The sequence below is a fragment of the Mytilus edulis genome, chromosome 5, assembly GCF_963676685.1.
Source record: "Mytilus edulis chromosome 5, xbMytEdul2.2, whole genome shotgun sequence".
Lineage (NCBI taxonomy): Eukaryota > Metazoa > Mollusca > Bivalvia > Mytilida > Mytilidae > Mytilus > Mytilus edulis.
In genome coordinates, this window is record NC_092348.1 from 51,702,132 (window position 1) to 51,718,435 (window position 16,304).

Consider the following 16,304-nt stretch of genomic DNA (forward strand, 5'->3'; position numbering starts at 1 on the left):
AAGGGATGCGATACTTGGTATCAATACGGGTTTGCCATGCGATACAGGGTAGATGTCAGATACAGACTTGAATAAAGAACCTTTATTCAATAGATAAACAAAACTTCTGTTTTTAGTACTAAATATATGATAAAACAATAAAATCATAGCCTTAACAGGCTAAATTATCTGTTTAAGACCAGGGACAAGGGATTTTTCTGTTTTTTTCCCCCTGCAAATAAATTCTGCTGTTTCAGTAAATTTGGAATATTGAGTTTTAGGATACTGGACTCACTATTGTTTTATCGAGGTTTTCCTTTACTCTAGTTTGTAGTTTTTATGCCAAGGTCACAAGAAACCAAATTCAGGTGTTACATTTTATTTTTCTGTTTTCAACAGGACAATAAATTGCTTCGATGAGCACAGCTGGATACAATTGCAGAAGTCCAACCCTGAACTGTTGGGGCAAAAATGGACACAATATTAGCACTTGATACAGGTCTGAATTTGGATTGTAACTAAATGTTTGACACATACCAGTAATAGGTTTTCTGACACAGAATTACTGTAGTCAAAGAACTTAGGATTGGTTATATGATTTGAATTTATATTCAATTTTTTGCAATTGTGCAATACACCATGCTGTTGCAAATTGAACCCTCCACCCCCACCCCCACCCAAAACCAGATGCTCAGCAGGGCGCAGCTTTATAGACCACAGAGTTCAAACCCTGAACAGTTGGGGCAAGTATGGACACAACATTCAAGTTTGATGCAGCTCTGAATTTGGATTGTGATTAAAAAGTTGACACAACATAGGTTTCTGACACAGAATGAATGTGGTCTAAGAACTTAAACTTAAAAACTTAAAAGCTTTAAATTGGACATTTACCTATTATGGTCTTATATCCAAAATCTAAATACATGGTTAGATTCAGCATATCAAAGAACCCCAAAAATTCAATTTTTGATGAAATCAAATAAAGTTCAATTTTAAACCCTTTAGACCTCAATGTGGACCAATTTGATAACTGGGCCTAAATATCAAAAATCTAAGTACATGGTTTAAGATTTAGCATATATCAAAGAACCCCATATATTCAATTTTTGTTAAAATCAAACAAAGTTTAATTTTGGACCCCAATTTGGACCAACTTGAAAACTGGGCCTATAATCAAAAATCTAAAAACATGTTTAGATTCAGCATATCAAAGAACCCCAAGGATTCAATTTTTGTTGAAATCAAACAAAGTTAAATTCAAAGTTAAATTTGGTCCAAATTAGGGTGAAAATAAAACTTTGTTTGATTTTTAAAAAAAAATTGAATATATGGGGTTCTTTGATATGCTTAATCTAATTTTGGACCCTTTGCACCTCAATGTGGACCAATTTTGAAACAAGGACCAAATTCCAACCAGGTGCTCCGCAGGGCGCAGCTTTATACGACCGCAGATGTTAACTATTTAGTTTAGTAGTTTAGATATCATAGTTTAGTCTATATAGTCTTTAGTTCTATTTGTATGTATCTTTGTATTTACAGTGACTTGGTGGGTTTAGATTAAAGTTGTACAAAGAACACTTCAGTCATTTATAGCCAGTTAACAGTGGTAGCAGAGCTCACAACATCCGGCGAGATGGCGACGGCTCTGAGTTATAAGAACCCACCAAGCTTGACAAAGGAGAAGTCATATCAGCAATGGAAGAATGAAGTGAAGATGTGGCAATTGGTTACAGAATTGGACATAAAGAAGAGAGGCCTAGCACTTGCGCTGTCGTTACAAGGGAAGCCAAGAGAAGTAGCGTTAGAAATAACACCAGAGGATTTGAATGTTGATGAAGGAGTTGACAAATTGATAATAGAATTAGATAAATTGTTTGAAAAGGACAAGACAGATCAAGCTTATGCAGCATATACAGCTTTTGATTAGTATCACAGGGAATCATCGATTAAAATGTGTGACTATATAATTGAGTTTGAACAGAAGTATAACAAATGCAAGAAATATGACATGCCACTTCCTGATGCAATATTAGCATTTAAACTCTTAGATAATGCAGGACTTGGTGAAAGTGATCGACATTTAGCTTTAACTGCATGTTCTGATTTAAAGTTTGAAACCATGAAGGCAGCCCTTAATAGGATATTTGCATCAAAATCACAGAGTGATAATGATGTAGTTACTGTTAAAGAAGAATCTGCATTTGTAGGAGAACATTGTTTTGATAGAGGGCGTAGTTCAAGGAGATTTGGTGCTCGCAATCGCATGAATAGATCATTTGATCAAAGAAATACTCAATCCAAACTTAATCCAACTATAAATGGAAGCATATCTCGTTGTAGATGTTGTGATTCAAAATATCACTGGTTCAGGGATTGTCCACATAAAACCTATGATGTTAAACTTACAGAGGAACAAACAGACACATCTGAAACTGTAAACATAACTCTTATTACAACTTCGCAACAAAACATTACACCTCAAGAAATTTTTGTAGCCGAGGCATTTAATGCTGCAGTTGTAGATACAGCATGTACCAAAACAGTTTGCGGGACAAAATGGTTACATCAGTTTTTAGACACTTTCGACTCTGCTAATGAAGAAATAAAATGCAAGGAAAGTAGTACACCTTTCAAATTTGGTGACGGTAAAACAGTACATTCTTATCAGTCCGTGAAGTTACCTGCCACAATTGGGTCTTTAAAATGTTACATAGACACAGAAGTAGTTGACTGTGAAATACCTCTATTATTGAGCAAAGATTCTTTGAAAAGAGCACAAACAGTTCTTGATCTCCATAATGATAAAGTGACAATGTTTGGAAAACCAGTTGATGTTCATTTCACCTCAAATGGTCATTATTGCATAAACATCAAAGACAGAAGAACTGGGCAGACCGATTCTGTAGTGGGTGAGGAGGAAATCCTGAAGGTAGATTCTGGATTCTCTAAGAAAAGAAAGAGGGATATTATATCAAAACTGCATAAACAATTTGGTCATGCCTCATCTGAAAAGTTGTTATCTCTATTGAAAAGTACAGGCTCAGTTGACTCAGATACTAAGGCAATAGTGAATGATGTTTGCTCAAAGTGCATTGTCTGTTTCAAGTACCAACGTCCAAAACCAAAGCCAATAGTGGGCTTTTCACATGCAAATGATTTTAACCAATTGTTGCTATGGATTTACATGAGATTGATCATAATTTTTACTATTTGCACATAATTGACTTGTTTAGCCGTTTGAGTGCAGCAGCTATTATCAGGAGAAAAGACTCACAGTTAGTTGTTGACGAATTCATGCAGATATGGGTTAGTGTATATGGTGCTCCTGAAGTTGGAGTATACACTGACAATGGTGGGGAATTCAATTCTCAAATTTTTCGTGATATGGCTGAAAATCTAAACATGTCAGTTAAGACGACAGCAGGATACAGTCCCTGGTCAAATGGAATTGTAGAACGACATAATGCAACTCTAACTGAAACAGTTAACAAAATCAGAGAAAGCTCAAATCTATCTTGGGAAACTGCAATTAGTTGGGCTGTAAATGCCAAAAATAGTCTTGTAAATGTGTATGGGTACAGTCCTTATCAAATTGTGTTTGGAAGAAATCCTAACCTGCCGTCAACACTAGTCAATAAACCTCCAGCTCTTGAAGGAGAAACAATGAGTAAAACAATGGGAAAACACTTAGTTGGTCTTCATGAGGCTAGGAAAGCATTTGTAGCATCAGAATCCTCAGAGAAAATTAGGCGTGTTCTTCGAAAGCAGGTTCGTCCCTCAGGTGAGAAATTCAGAAATGGAGATAAAGTATACTTTCTTAGAGACAATCAATGGAAAGGACCTGGTACAGTTATTGGACAGGACAATGTTGTTGTGTTTATAAGATATGGAGGAACTTATGTAAGAGTGCATGAATGTAGGATTTTAAGAGATATTGATGAACAAAAAGATAAGAAAAACAAACAACAGGAAAAGAGGGTAACATTGAGAGAAGGTCTAAAAACCTCAAACTTAAACAAGAATAAGGCTGAGCATGAAGTCCTTTATTATGATAGTGATGAAGAGGAAGACTCTCATGTCAACAATCAGTCAGATAGTGAACATGGTGAAAGTGGCGATGAAGTAGAAGGACATGAATCTGAATTAGGAAGTCAGGCAGGTGACTCTGAAATGGACAGCGATAATCCTGTGAATCAAGGGCATGAATCTTATGACGAAAGTAGATCAGGAGGTGACTCGGAGCTTGATAATGATAATCATTAAGATACTCCAGTGAGAGAACAGAGTAATGAGCAAGCAACTTCAGTACACAGTAGAAGTGTTAATTCTAAGTGTAATAAAGCATTACTTTTAAAAAAGGACCAGAAAGTGAACTTTAAAATGCCAGGTGATGATACTCCACGAGAAGGAGTTGTTCTGAAAAAAACGAAAATAAGAAGGGTTGTTCGAAGTACACTAGCTAGTGAAGCTTTAGCTTTAGCCGATGGTATAAATTGTGCTACATCACTAGCTACTCTGTATAATGAACTGGTTTTCAATAAATGTACTACAGAAGGAGGTATTTCAGTAAGATGTGTGATTGACAATAAGGATCTTTATGAAGCTGTTCATTCTAAGAAAAATGTATCTGAAAAAAGACTGCGACTCGAAATTAGTTGCATCAAGGAGATGATTCAAAAAGGAGAGCTTACCGTTCATTGGGTTGAAACAAAAGAGCAGATAGCTAATGTGTTGACCAAGCATGGTGCCAGCGCACAGAACCTTCTATATTGTTTTGAAACTGGACTTGTAAATACCGTTTTCAATATATTCGAGAACAGTAGTTAAAAAAAAAAAAACAGAAAGAGAGAATTAGTTATAATGTGATCAGCAATATCTACAAAACTTTTATTTTCATTTTATAAACTTTACATCTACTTAAGAAAGAGAAAGGATCAGATTGTTAACTATTTAGTTTAGTAGTTTAGATATCATAGTTTAGTCTATATAGTCTTTAGTTCTATTTGTATGTATCTTTGTATTTACAGTGACTTGGTGGGTTTAGATTAAAGTTGTACAAAGAACACTTCAGTCATTTATAGCCAGTTAACAGCAGAGGTCAAACCCTGAACAGTTGGGGCAAGTATGGACAAAACATTCAAGCGTGATACAGCTCTGAATTTGGATTGTGATCAAATTTTTGACATTACATGGTTTTTTTTTACACAAAACAAATGTCAAGATTTTACAAATCAATTAAAGATTTCTTCTTCAAACTTTTTAAATCTAAAATTAAATAGTTGACACAGCATAGGTTTCTGACACAGAATGAATGTGGTCTAATGAACTTAAAAGTTTTTTTTTTGCCTTTGAGCAATTCACTATGCTGTTGAATATTAATCCACTCAAAAAAATGTTTGAAGAAATTTTCTTTTTATTTATGAAATCTGAAATAAGAAAAATTTAAACCCCTCCCCTTTTTTTTCACATCCCCATTTCCCTTTTTCCAAAACTGATATCAATTCAAATTTCTAATGGAGTTTGCAACAATAACTACTCTTTTAAATACATCATAAAATATTAAAATGTAAAATAAAGTGCTTGTTATCACTGAATGGTAAAGATTGGTTGGTAGTAAAAGTGAATATACATTGTTTATTGTATAAAACAATAAAAAAAACTTCATCAGCAACATTTTATATTGGTAAATTTCCAATGAAGTTATTTACATAAAGTTATTGGCAAATAAAAATAGAAAATGACATCATAGTCATGTCTGGCAAATGTCCAACATACATTATCTAAAAACATTTTAGATAAGATAAGGAAAAAAAGCTTCATCAGCAACATTTTATATTGGCAAATTTCCAATGAAGTTATTTACATAAAGTTATTGGCAAATAAAAATAGAAAATGACATCATAGTCATGTCTGGCAAATTTCCAACATATATTATCAACTACTATTCTATACAAAGAAAGATAACTCCAATTGAAAATTAATTGCAATTGCACAATATTGTGCAATTAGATATTTCTTGCTATTGTGCAATACTGTGCAATTGAAAATTTCTTGCTATTGCACAAAACTTGATATGGAATCCTGATTTGGACCAACTTGAAAACTTGGCCCCTAATCAAAAATCAAAGTACATATTTAGATAAAGCATATCAAATAAGCCCAAGAATTTAATTTTTGTTAAAATCAAACTTAGTTTAATTTTGGACCTTAATGTAAACCAATTTGAAAACTGGATCAAAAATTAAGAATCTACATACACAGTTAGATTTGGCATATCAAAGAACCCATTTATTCAATTTTTGATGAAATCAAACAAAGTTTAATTTTGGACCCCCATTTGGACCAACTTGAAAACTAGGCCAATAATTAAAAATCTAAGTACATTTTTAAATTCAGCATATCAAAGAACCCCAAGGATTCAATTTTTGTTAAAATCAAACTAAGTTTAATTTTGGACCCTTTGGACCTTAATGTAGACCAATTTGAAAACAGGACCAAAAATTAAGAATCTACATACATAGTTAAATTCGGCATATCAAAGAACCCCAATTATTCAATTTTTGATGAAATCACACAAAGTTCAATTTTGGACCCTTTGGACCCCTTATTCCTAAACTGTTGGGACCAAAACTCCCAAAATCAAACCCAACCTTCCTTTTATGGTCATAAACCTTGTGTTTAAATTTCATAGATAAAGGCAACAGTAGTATACCGCTGTTCAAACTCATAAATCCATGGACAAACAACAAAATCGGGGTAACAAACTAAAACTGAGGGAAATGCATTAAATATAAGAGGAGAACAACGACCACAACACTACAATGTAACACACACAGAAACGGACCAAGCATCAGACAAAATCCCACAAGAATAACAAATATAACATCAAAACCAAATACATGAATTTGGGATAGACAAGTACTGTGACACGTCTTATCTCAATGTGAATTTACACTCAAAAATAAGAGAAAACAAACGACGCAACATTACAATGTAACACACACAGAAACGAACTATAATATAACAATGGCCATATTCCTGACTTGGTACAGGACATTTTTAAAGGAAAAAATTATGGGTTGAACCTGGTTTTGTGGCATTCCAAACCTCCCTCTTTTATAGCCATAGATTTCTATTTACTTATACTAATTAAGTTATGGTGCGAAGACCAAGAATAATGCTTATTTGGGCCCCTTTTTGGCCCCTATTTCTTAACTGTTGGGACCTCAACTCCCAAAATCCATCCCGGGAACCTTCCTTTTGTGGTCATAAACCTTGTATCAAAATTTCATAGATTTCTATTTACTTATACTAAAGTTATTGTGCAAAAAACCAAGAATAATGCTTATTTTGGCCCTTTTTTGGCCCTTAATTCCTAAACTGTTGGAACCAAAACTCCCAAAATCAATCCCAACCTTCCTTTTGTGGTCATAAACCTTGTATCAAAATTTCATAGATTTCTTTTTACTTAAACTAAAGTTATAGTGCGAAAACCAAGAAAAATGCTTATTTGGGCCCTTTTTGGCCCCTTATTCCTAAATTGTTGGGACCAAAACTCCCAAAATCAATCCCAACCTTCCTTTTGTGGTCATAAACCTTGTGTTAAAATTTCAGATTTCTATTTACTTTTACTAAAGTTAGAGTGCGTAAAAATTAAAAGTATTCGGACGACGATGATGACGAGGACAACGACGCAGACGACGATGCCAATGTGATACCAATAAACAACCAAAATTTTTTTAATTTTTGCGGTTGTATAAAAATCTAAATACATGGTTAGATTCAGCATATTGAAGAACCCCATATATTCAATTTTTGTTGAAATCAAACAAAGTTTAATTTTTTACCCTTTGAACCTTAATGAAGACCAATTTGAAAACGGGACAATTCTGTACAATTGAATATTTCTTGCTATTGCGCAAAACTGTGCAATTGAAAATTTCTAACTATTGTGCAATTAGATATTTCTTGCTACATGTATTCGCAATTGAAAATATTTGCTATTGCACAATACTGTGCAATTGAAGATTTCTTGCTATTGCGCAATACTGTGCAATTGAAAATTTCTTGCTATTGCACAATACTGTGCAATTGAAGATTTCTTGCTTTTGCTGAATACTGTGCAATTGAAAATTTCTTGCTATTGCACAATACTTAATATAATAATTTTGGACCCCGATTTGGACCAACTTGAAAACTGGGACCATATTTAAAAATCTAAGGACATGTTTAGATTCAGCATATCAAAGAACCCCAAGAATTCATTTGGACCTTAATGTAGACCAATTTGAAAACAGGACCAAAAATTAAGAATCTGAAAACACGGTTAGATTTGGCATATATATATCAGAGAACCCCAATATTTCATTTTTTTATCAAAACTCCTAAAATCAATCCCAACCTTCCTTTTGTGGTCATAAACCTTGTGTTAAAATTTCATAGATTTCTATTAACTTATACTAAAGTTAATGTGCAAAAACAAAGAAAAATGCTTATTTGGGACCTGTTTTTGGCCCCTAATTCCTAAACTGTTAGGACTAAAACTCCCAAAATCAATCCCAACCTTCCTTTTGTGGTCATAGACCTTATGTAAAAATTTCATAGATTTCTGTTCACCAATACTAAAGCTATTGTCCGAAAACTAAGAAAAATGCTTATTTGGGCCCTTTTTGGCCCCTAATTCCTAAACTGTTGGGAGCAAAACACCCAAAATCAATCACAACCTTTCTTTTATGGTCATTAACCTTGTGATTAAATTTCATAGATTTCTATCTACTTTTACTAAAGTTAGAGTGCGAAAATCAAATGTCTTGGCCAACGTTAATGGCGCCAACGTGATACCAATACAACTGTATACGACCAAAAAATTTTCAATTTTTGCAGTCGTTTAAAAATTGTGTTTAAAGAGTTTGAAGTACTAATTGTTTAAGATGTTCTTAAAGATACTGCTAGTTTAGTAGTGCCAAACAGGCAAAACATATAGTTCAATGGTTCATTGTAAAGAACTTTCACAGAGAAAAGTGTTCATTTCAATGTATTTAACCGCATACTTACCCTTATTATTGTCATTAAACTTTGAACAATGGATTAACTTCATGAAGTGATTCCTATTACCAAATTTGTTTTAAGTGAAAAAAAAAAAAATTGTGAATGCGTTTGAATCTAAACTAAAACAATATCAAGACTGCAATTTTAAACTTCAAAGAAGTAAAGAATGGAATTGAACAATAAAGATGTGCACAATGCTGTATCATGGGTTTGTAATGGCTGCTTGGAGTGGTTTCACCAAAAAGTGTCGGACTTAAACATGCTCCAAAAACAACATGTATACCAGTGGCGGATTCAGAACTTTTCCTAAGGTGGGGCCCGCTTGACTGACCTAAGGGGGGCCCGCTCCAGTCATGCTTCAATGATTCCCTATATAATCAACCAAATTTTACCCACGAAAGGGGGGGGGCCCGGGCCCCCCAGGCCCCCCCCCCTGGATCCGCCTATGTATACCTGTAATAAGTAAATAGAACTTTGAAAAATTGTATGCAATATACATGATATAGTGTTGATATCATATAAAACTTTTCAAATTTTTTTTTAATACATATTATTTCTAGTCTCATCCTACATTGCAGTGCATTGACAATGATTGATGAAGATGAAACAATGACGCTATGTAACCATAGACACTAATATTATTGTTACATTCATAATTATTTGTTTCCTTACCCAACCTTGCAGTCTGGCAATTTGTCTCCAAGGTAACAATATTCTTTATATTATTGTGAATGCATGTCGTTCCGTAACCTGGTCGTTTCGTACCTGGTCAATTCGTAACTACGTTGATTTGTAACTGAGAAGTTTCGTACCTGGTGTAATTATATATATATATGGTTATAAAGTGTTAGTTTAAATTAATCAGTTTTAATGAAACAGTTAAAGTTATTATTTATAAATGATCAAATTGTTCATCTGATAATAGCAATATTGTAATGTTTTTAATTTAAAACTTTCTTAAATCTTTTTAATTATTGACTAATTGGCTAATTGGTAATTACGCTCTGTGACAGCTTTAATGTTTTTATGACAACTAATGACAGTTAATAAAAAGTAATTATGGTAGGTGTAAAGTGATTAAGTTGATTAATGGCACATCATGACATGCATGACCTTTGGCACATGTATTACATAAAAATAATTCTTTTCTACTTTTTTCTCACTTTTACAAGCCAATGCATAACCCTACTCCTTTTTCACCCAGGCTGGGGACCGGGAGAAAAGTAAAGTCATTGAGACATTTTGATCTCCACATAGTGAAGAAATTTAAAGCAGACTTTGTTTTCATACAGATTGGGGAGAATGACATATGTGACAAATTATCTGCATCACACAAAGCCTCAGAGATTGTACAACTTGCAAAAGAAGTCAAGCGCTTAGGTGTTCCTTCTGTAGTTATAGGTTCCAATATCGTCAGACTAAAAACATGAAACACGAAAGAAACAACTTATGATAGAAAAAAAAAAGAAGATTAATAAAGAACTTAGCTACATAAAGATGAGTGGTGTAAGTATTGGACACATCAGAGCATGTGGCAGAAGACGAACTACTTTGATAAAGACGATGTACATCTAAATGATGATGGACAATTTAAATTCTTCTGTTCTATTCGCATGTGTGCAAAACTGTACTTTTAAAGTGTAAAATTATGTGCAATCAATTATTTAATAAATAAATATAGATATATATATATTATATGTACATCAATAGGTCTTTTTATTATTTTTTATGTAACCTACGACTCATATTATTATGATGTATTTATAAGGTTACAAAACGTCTCAGGTACGAAACGACCTAGAAAGTTACGAATCGACTAGTTACGAAACGACCTGCACCCATTATTGTTACATTTCCATGAAAGCGTAACCGCAGGGCTAGAACTTAATACTTTGGTAATGGTTGCCCACAGAATAAATTTTGTAGCCCACATATATAGTCCTATACAAGAAAAGCAGAAATTTCAGTAGCCCACACTAAATTTTAGGGGCCATTGGCCTGTAGGCCCCTGCTAATTTCATACCCTGAACCGTACCTATTAGTATTATTGAAACCGGGTCCGTTCGCCCCCTTTCAGTTTCGCACCCTACATGTTCGCGCACAATTTTTATTGGTTTTGTGTTTAATAACTCTGTAATCAAGTTTTGGCAAGTGTATTCCTATAAGGAGGGGGATAGGACCTTTATTGGGACTCCGGGATAGGGTGTTTTTAAGCTCGGGATTTCGGGATTGACCCTTTCTGGATCCGGGAATTCTATTTTTCGAATTTCAGGACCTCAGGATTTTGTGTTTTTTAGCCCGGGATTTCGGGATCAGGACCCCTCCTAATCCCCCTTTATAAGTATATTTGTTGTCATTGTCCTAAATTAAAGTGAGACAACATGTTTTTTGTGTTGAATAAATCTTAATCTTGTTTTGGTTAGGTGTATTGCTAACTTTTATTTCATTGTTTCAAAATAAAGAGCGACTATGACAACATATTTTTTTGTGTTGAATAAATTTTAATCATGTTTTGGTTAGTGTGTGACAGGATTGCTTCCCTTAGAAAAACTTTTTAGCGGTTGAGCTAGGGAAGTACTTCTTTAGCTCAGTCGGTTAGCGCACTGGCTTGTAACACAGAGGTTCCAGGTTTGAGTCCCGGCAGGGTTGGCAAAGTATTACCCACCCGGGAATTCCAGGGCGGGAAAACCCAGGTTTTCCCGGGCTGGGCAATACTCACAGAAATGGGTAATAGTGGGCATTACTGGGCAATATGATTTTTTAAGCTTATTTTAACACAAAATAGTAAAGACTTGTTATAGTTTCATAGTATAACAGCTAAATATATACTTTTTATACAGATAACCATTCGGCCTAGCCACAATCAGATGTGCATTTTGTGTTTCACATGAAGTCAAAAATGAGTATCACCTCAGGGAAAAACTCTTTTGATATTTTGGTTCAAAAATGGTTTAAATTATGAAAAATTGCCATCGTTAGGCTAACACTGGAAGCATTTATATAATTACATGCTGTTTTTGAAAGAAATATTTAATATTTTTATTAAATAATAGTGTTTAAAAACTGTATAATTTTCTTAAATGGTTGCCTTCAAGACATGATCACCAGTGACAGATTTTTGGTCAATGACAAAGACAACAAAATATGTTTAGAACTATTGAATATCAAACATTTTAATTGAAAAAAAATTAACAAGAACATGTTTGACTCACAGTTATTTCAAACAACAGTAGCTTTCTTTGATCATTAATCTTATCTGATAAAACTGTATCTAAAATTATCTATAAATAACAAAACTTCCAAAAGAACCCTTTCTTTTGGTGTATAGAACATTAAAATAACTTGATGCATATTCTTACAATAAACAATCAAACTTTGCAATACAATTTATATGTTTTGTCTACGGACAAGACAAATGTATTCATATTTAATGAAATGCATTATTAAAACTTATTTTGATATAGCTGAAAGTGTTATCTTGAAAAAAAACATTCATTTTATCAGGTTTATCTATCAAATGATGCTTAACTTCCAGGAAAATGGAAACAAATACATTTTGATAATGTCTACGGACAAGACATTTTATTGATATTCAATTAAATGCTTTCAAAGATGATTGTTAAAGTTAAGATTAAAAGTTACTAATTAAATTTTAAGCGGTGTTTTTTAATTTTGGAAAATATAAAAATGTACCCATAATTCTTTACATATCTCAATAATTTATTGATTAAGCCAAAATGAAGTCACATTCTTTTAACTGAAATCCATATATCTGACTGTTTAAAACAATCAAACTATCATTAAAACTCAATTTTGACATAGTTGAATGTGTTCTCTTGAAAAAATAACATACATTTTACCTATCAAATTAGGCTGAACTCAAGGAAATTGGATACAAATATATTGTGGTAATGTCTACGGACAAGACAATTTCAGTTAAAAAAAAAATCTGTTAGAATTAATTGTGACTATATTTATGTTGAAAATACTGAGTTTTAATTTGAATAGATGACTTTCATAACCTATAAATAAGATTTAAGTTCCATAGCAGACAAATAATGGAATTTAATACTTGTTATGTACAAGTGTCTTGTCCGTAGACACTTCCTCATCTGCTGTTAATACTGAAATGCAAAAGATAAAGTTAGAGAGAGAGAAATACTTTTTCTTCATTTGATTTAGTTAATCTTTTAAGGTATGCAGCAACTGGAATAAACAATATTGAAGTAAAATAAGATATGCTTTTTATGACTGATAATCTGACCCTTTTTAAAATTCACTCCTGTAAAGTAATTTTACAAAAATTGAGAACATGTTAGTAGTGTTTTCATATCTACAAAAGAACAGGAACATAGCAATGCAACATTAATGTAATTATGCTTCAAGTTTACTAGGGAATGCATGTCTACGGACAAGACATTTTTTCACTTTATTTGTATATATCCAACTTTGATGGCATATATCTCCAGCTAGGGTACTGCAATTTTGATAAATGAGGTAGTTTTTGATAATGTATATACTAGAAGAGAAAACAAAACACATAATAGCATAAATTTGATTTATTTTTCTCTTTTATCACTACACTGAGCAAGCTAAAAACAAAAGTACAAAATTTCATAACGAGCGCATAGTATTCAACTTTTTATCATAACTTTGTAACCACTGAAGATTTTTTGTTGCAACAAACAGTAAAAGAAAGATGAATAAATTGTCTATAGCAATGATCCAATAATGTAGTTTAAATTAAGTTCACTTATTAACTATCAATTGATAAAAACAGCGAAATTTTGAATGAAACAACATAACGTGAAATTTTGCCCATTTTCAGCGTGTATTTTAGTGGGTTTTTTTCAAAACGGTAACACCTATACATGATATTTGATATTCATTGTGAAGCCCTACATTCTCTTCTTCAGTTTAAAGATGTATTACTTATGTAAAGTTTATCTTCTTGTCTTTACAAGCCTATAACATAGACCCAATATGAAATGCACATCTGATCTTGGCTAGGCCGATTGACAGTCATTTCTAGAAAATTCAATTTCATTCTCTTCTCTGTTAATTTTATATGTAGGCAGAATACAAGATTTGCACATTTAAAGATACCTTTTAATTACCAAGTAGTTGTTTCAATAATCCAAACTTTGAAAAATGCATTTTATTGCAGTGTTTAAGTGAATAGTTAATTTTAATTGTTATACATTCATATTGCTAAATAAACACCCTACAGGGTCATGCCATTAACACTTAAAATATTGAAAGGACTGATTATTGTTACATAAACAAATCTGTGTTCTAATCTGAATAATTACTTATTAATTAGTGACAGTACATATACATTTGTACATTATTTAAATGTGATGTTTCTTTATTACATGTAATTGTTAATTCTTAGTAGGAGCTATATTCATTTGAAAAAAAAAAAGATTTATTTGCTTTCTATTTACAGTTTGCAGATCTAGACAAATGCTATACAAACAAAATAGGGTATAAATATCTTATTAAATGAATTGCATTTGTGTTTATTACTGAATCCTCTTTAAAATTCAGACACATATTTTATATTACCCAGTATTGCCCAGTATTACCCACTAAAACCCAGTAAAACCCGGGTTTTCCCAGTATTTCCCACTGGGCTGGGCAATACTAATTAAACCCGGGTTTTTGCCAACCCTGAGTCCCGGTGGAGACAAGCAATTTTGTAATGAAATTCATGCTCTCCGGTTACATTGGCGCCCAACAATAATAACCCATGGTTAGAAGAATTACCTAGCCAGGTTAAAATATAAATATAAAAAAAGATGAAGATATCATCATTATAGAGTATAATGACTCTTGAGGTGGGGGAAGTGTGACGGGATTGCTTCCCTTAGAAAAACTTAGTAGATACTTAGTCAGCCGTAAGCAGTTGAGCTAAGGAAGTACTTCTTTAGCTCAGTCGGTTAGCGCGCTGGCTTGTAACACAGAGGTACCGATGGAGACGAGCAATTTTGTAATGAAATTCATACTCTCCGGTTACAAGTGCATTGCTATGATTTTTGGTTTCATTGTTTCAGATCAAACGGGCCTATAAGCTGTTTTTAATAAAAATCTTTTGTGTTTTTCATTTAAAATCTTCAATGTTTTTACTCATACCAAGCTTAATATGCAGTATTTACATCAAATCAATTAAAAACAACAATCTTGATTTTCTAATTATTTAACTGGAATTTTATTTAAAATTTGGTGCGAACGGACCTTGAGTGCGAACGTGTAGGGTGCGAAAGTGTATTGGGCGCGAACGAACCTTATACCAGTATTATTCAAATACACTTATCATTGGCATTGCTTATATTTATAATATTATTTAATAATTAATGTTTAAAAGTCACCAATATGTGCTAATATTAAAATTTCTAGTGTTATTCAGTCATTACAAGTGTTTTTCGGATAATAACTATGCTATTGGGTCATTCGAGCTGGACTATTATACTATATAGTTATCGAGAATAATTTTTGAGGTATCGCATTTAACACGGATATATACTCACATGGCTTTCTCGAGTTCCAGAGTGTTGTAAACTGGAAAAAAAATAATTCGTGGCCACTTTTAAATGGTTTGACAATGAGCTCTTCTTTAAATGTGTCATTTTCTCTAAACGTTATGCTCTCACAACTTAAAAGAGTGAGAAAAGAAAACCACAAATAGCATCTTTCAAAGGTAGCCATTTTTAATGGGACACACTAAAGACCTGAAAGTGGACCTGAAAAGACCCGAATAGACCTGAAAGATATACCACATCATGGCACATGATTTGTTCAAAAATTATACACTTACTTCGTTATTTTTGAATGGATTTTCTTCAAGTTTAAATTTTATCAAATGAAAAGATCTACATTTTATAATCTTTTAAATAAAAAACAGATTTTTCATGCCAAAACTTGGACCTGAACGGAGAAATGAAAAGACCTAAAAACCTTTGATCGGACTTATTCAAACTTCAATTACTGTTTAAGTATTCAATGGATTTCCTTGAAATTAGAATTTTATTAAAGGTAAAGAACCACACTTTATCAACATTAAATGTTTCAAATATAAAACAAACGATACTGATATGCTTCATATCCGATGCAGGACGTAACGGCCATACTGCCATGACGTCCATAGGATGAAACGTATCGTATGATTCATCGTATCGTCCATGGTTTTTTTTTTTGGTTTTTTTTTAGATGTTATATATGAATTATTTTGGTACTTATAGATGGTTATTATAACTTTTTTTAATAACCTATACTGT

General features: G+C 32.8%; 1 protein-coding gene across 1 annotated transcript in view; it reads right to left on the reverse strand.

The window, feature by feature from the left end:
• LOC139525463 (GPI transamidase component PIG-T-like) overlaps window positions 1–15,767 on the reverse strand; it is a 128,266-nt gene extending 112,499 nt beyond the window's left edge. The window contains exon 1 of the mRNA XM_071320815.1: window positions 15,558–15,767. Coding sequence (XP_071176916.1) covers window positions 15,558–15,735 — 178 coding nt within the window. The 5' untranslated portion in view covers window positions 15,736–15,767. The remainder of the gene's footprint in view (window positions 1–15,557) is intronic.
• Window positions 15,768–16,304: the final 537 nt, after the last annotated feature.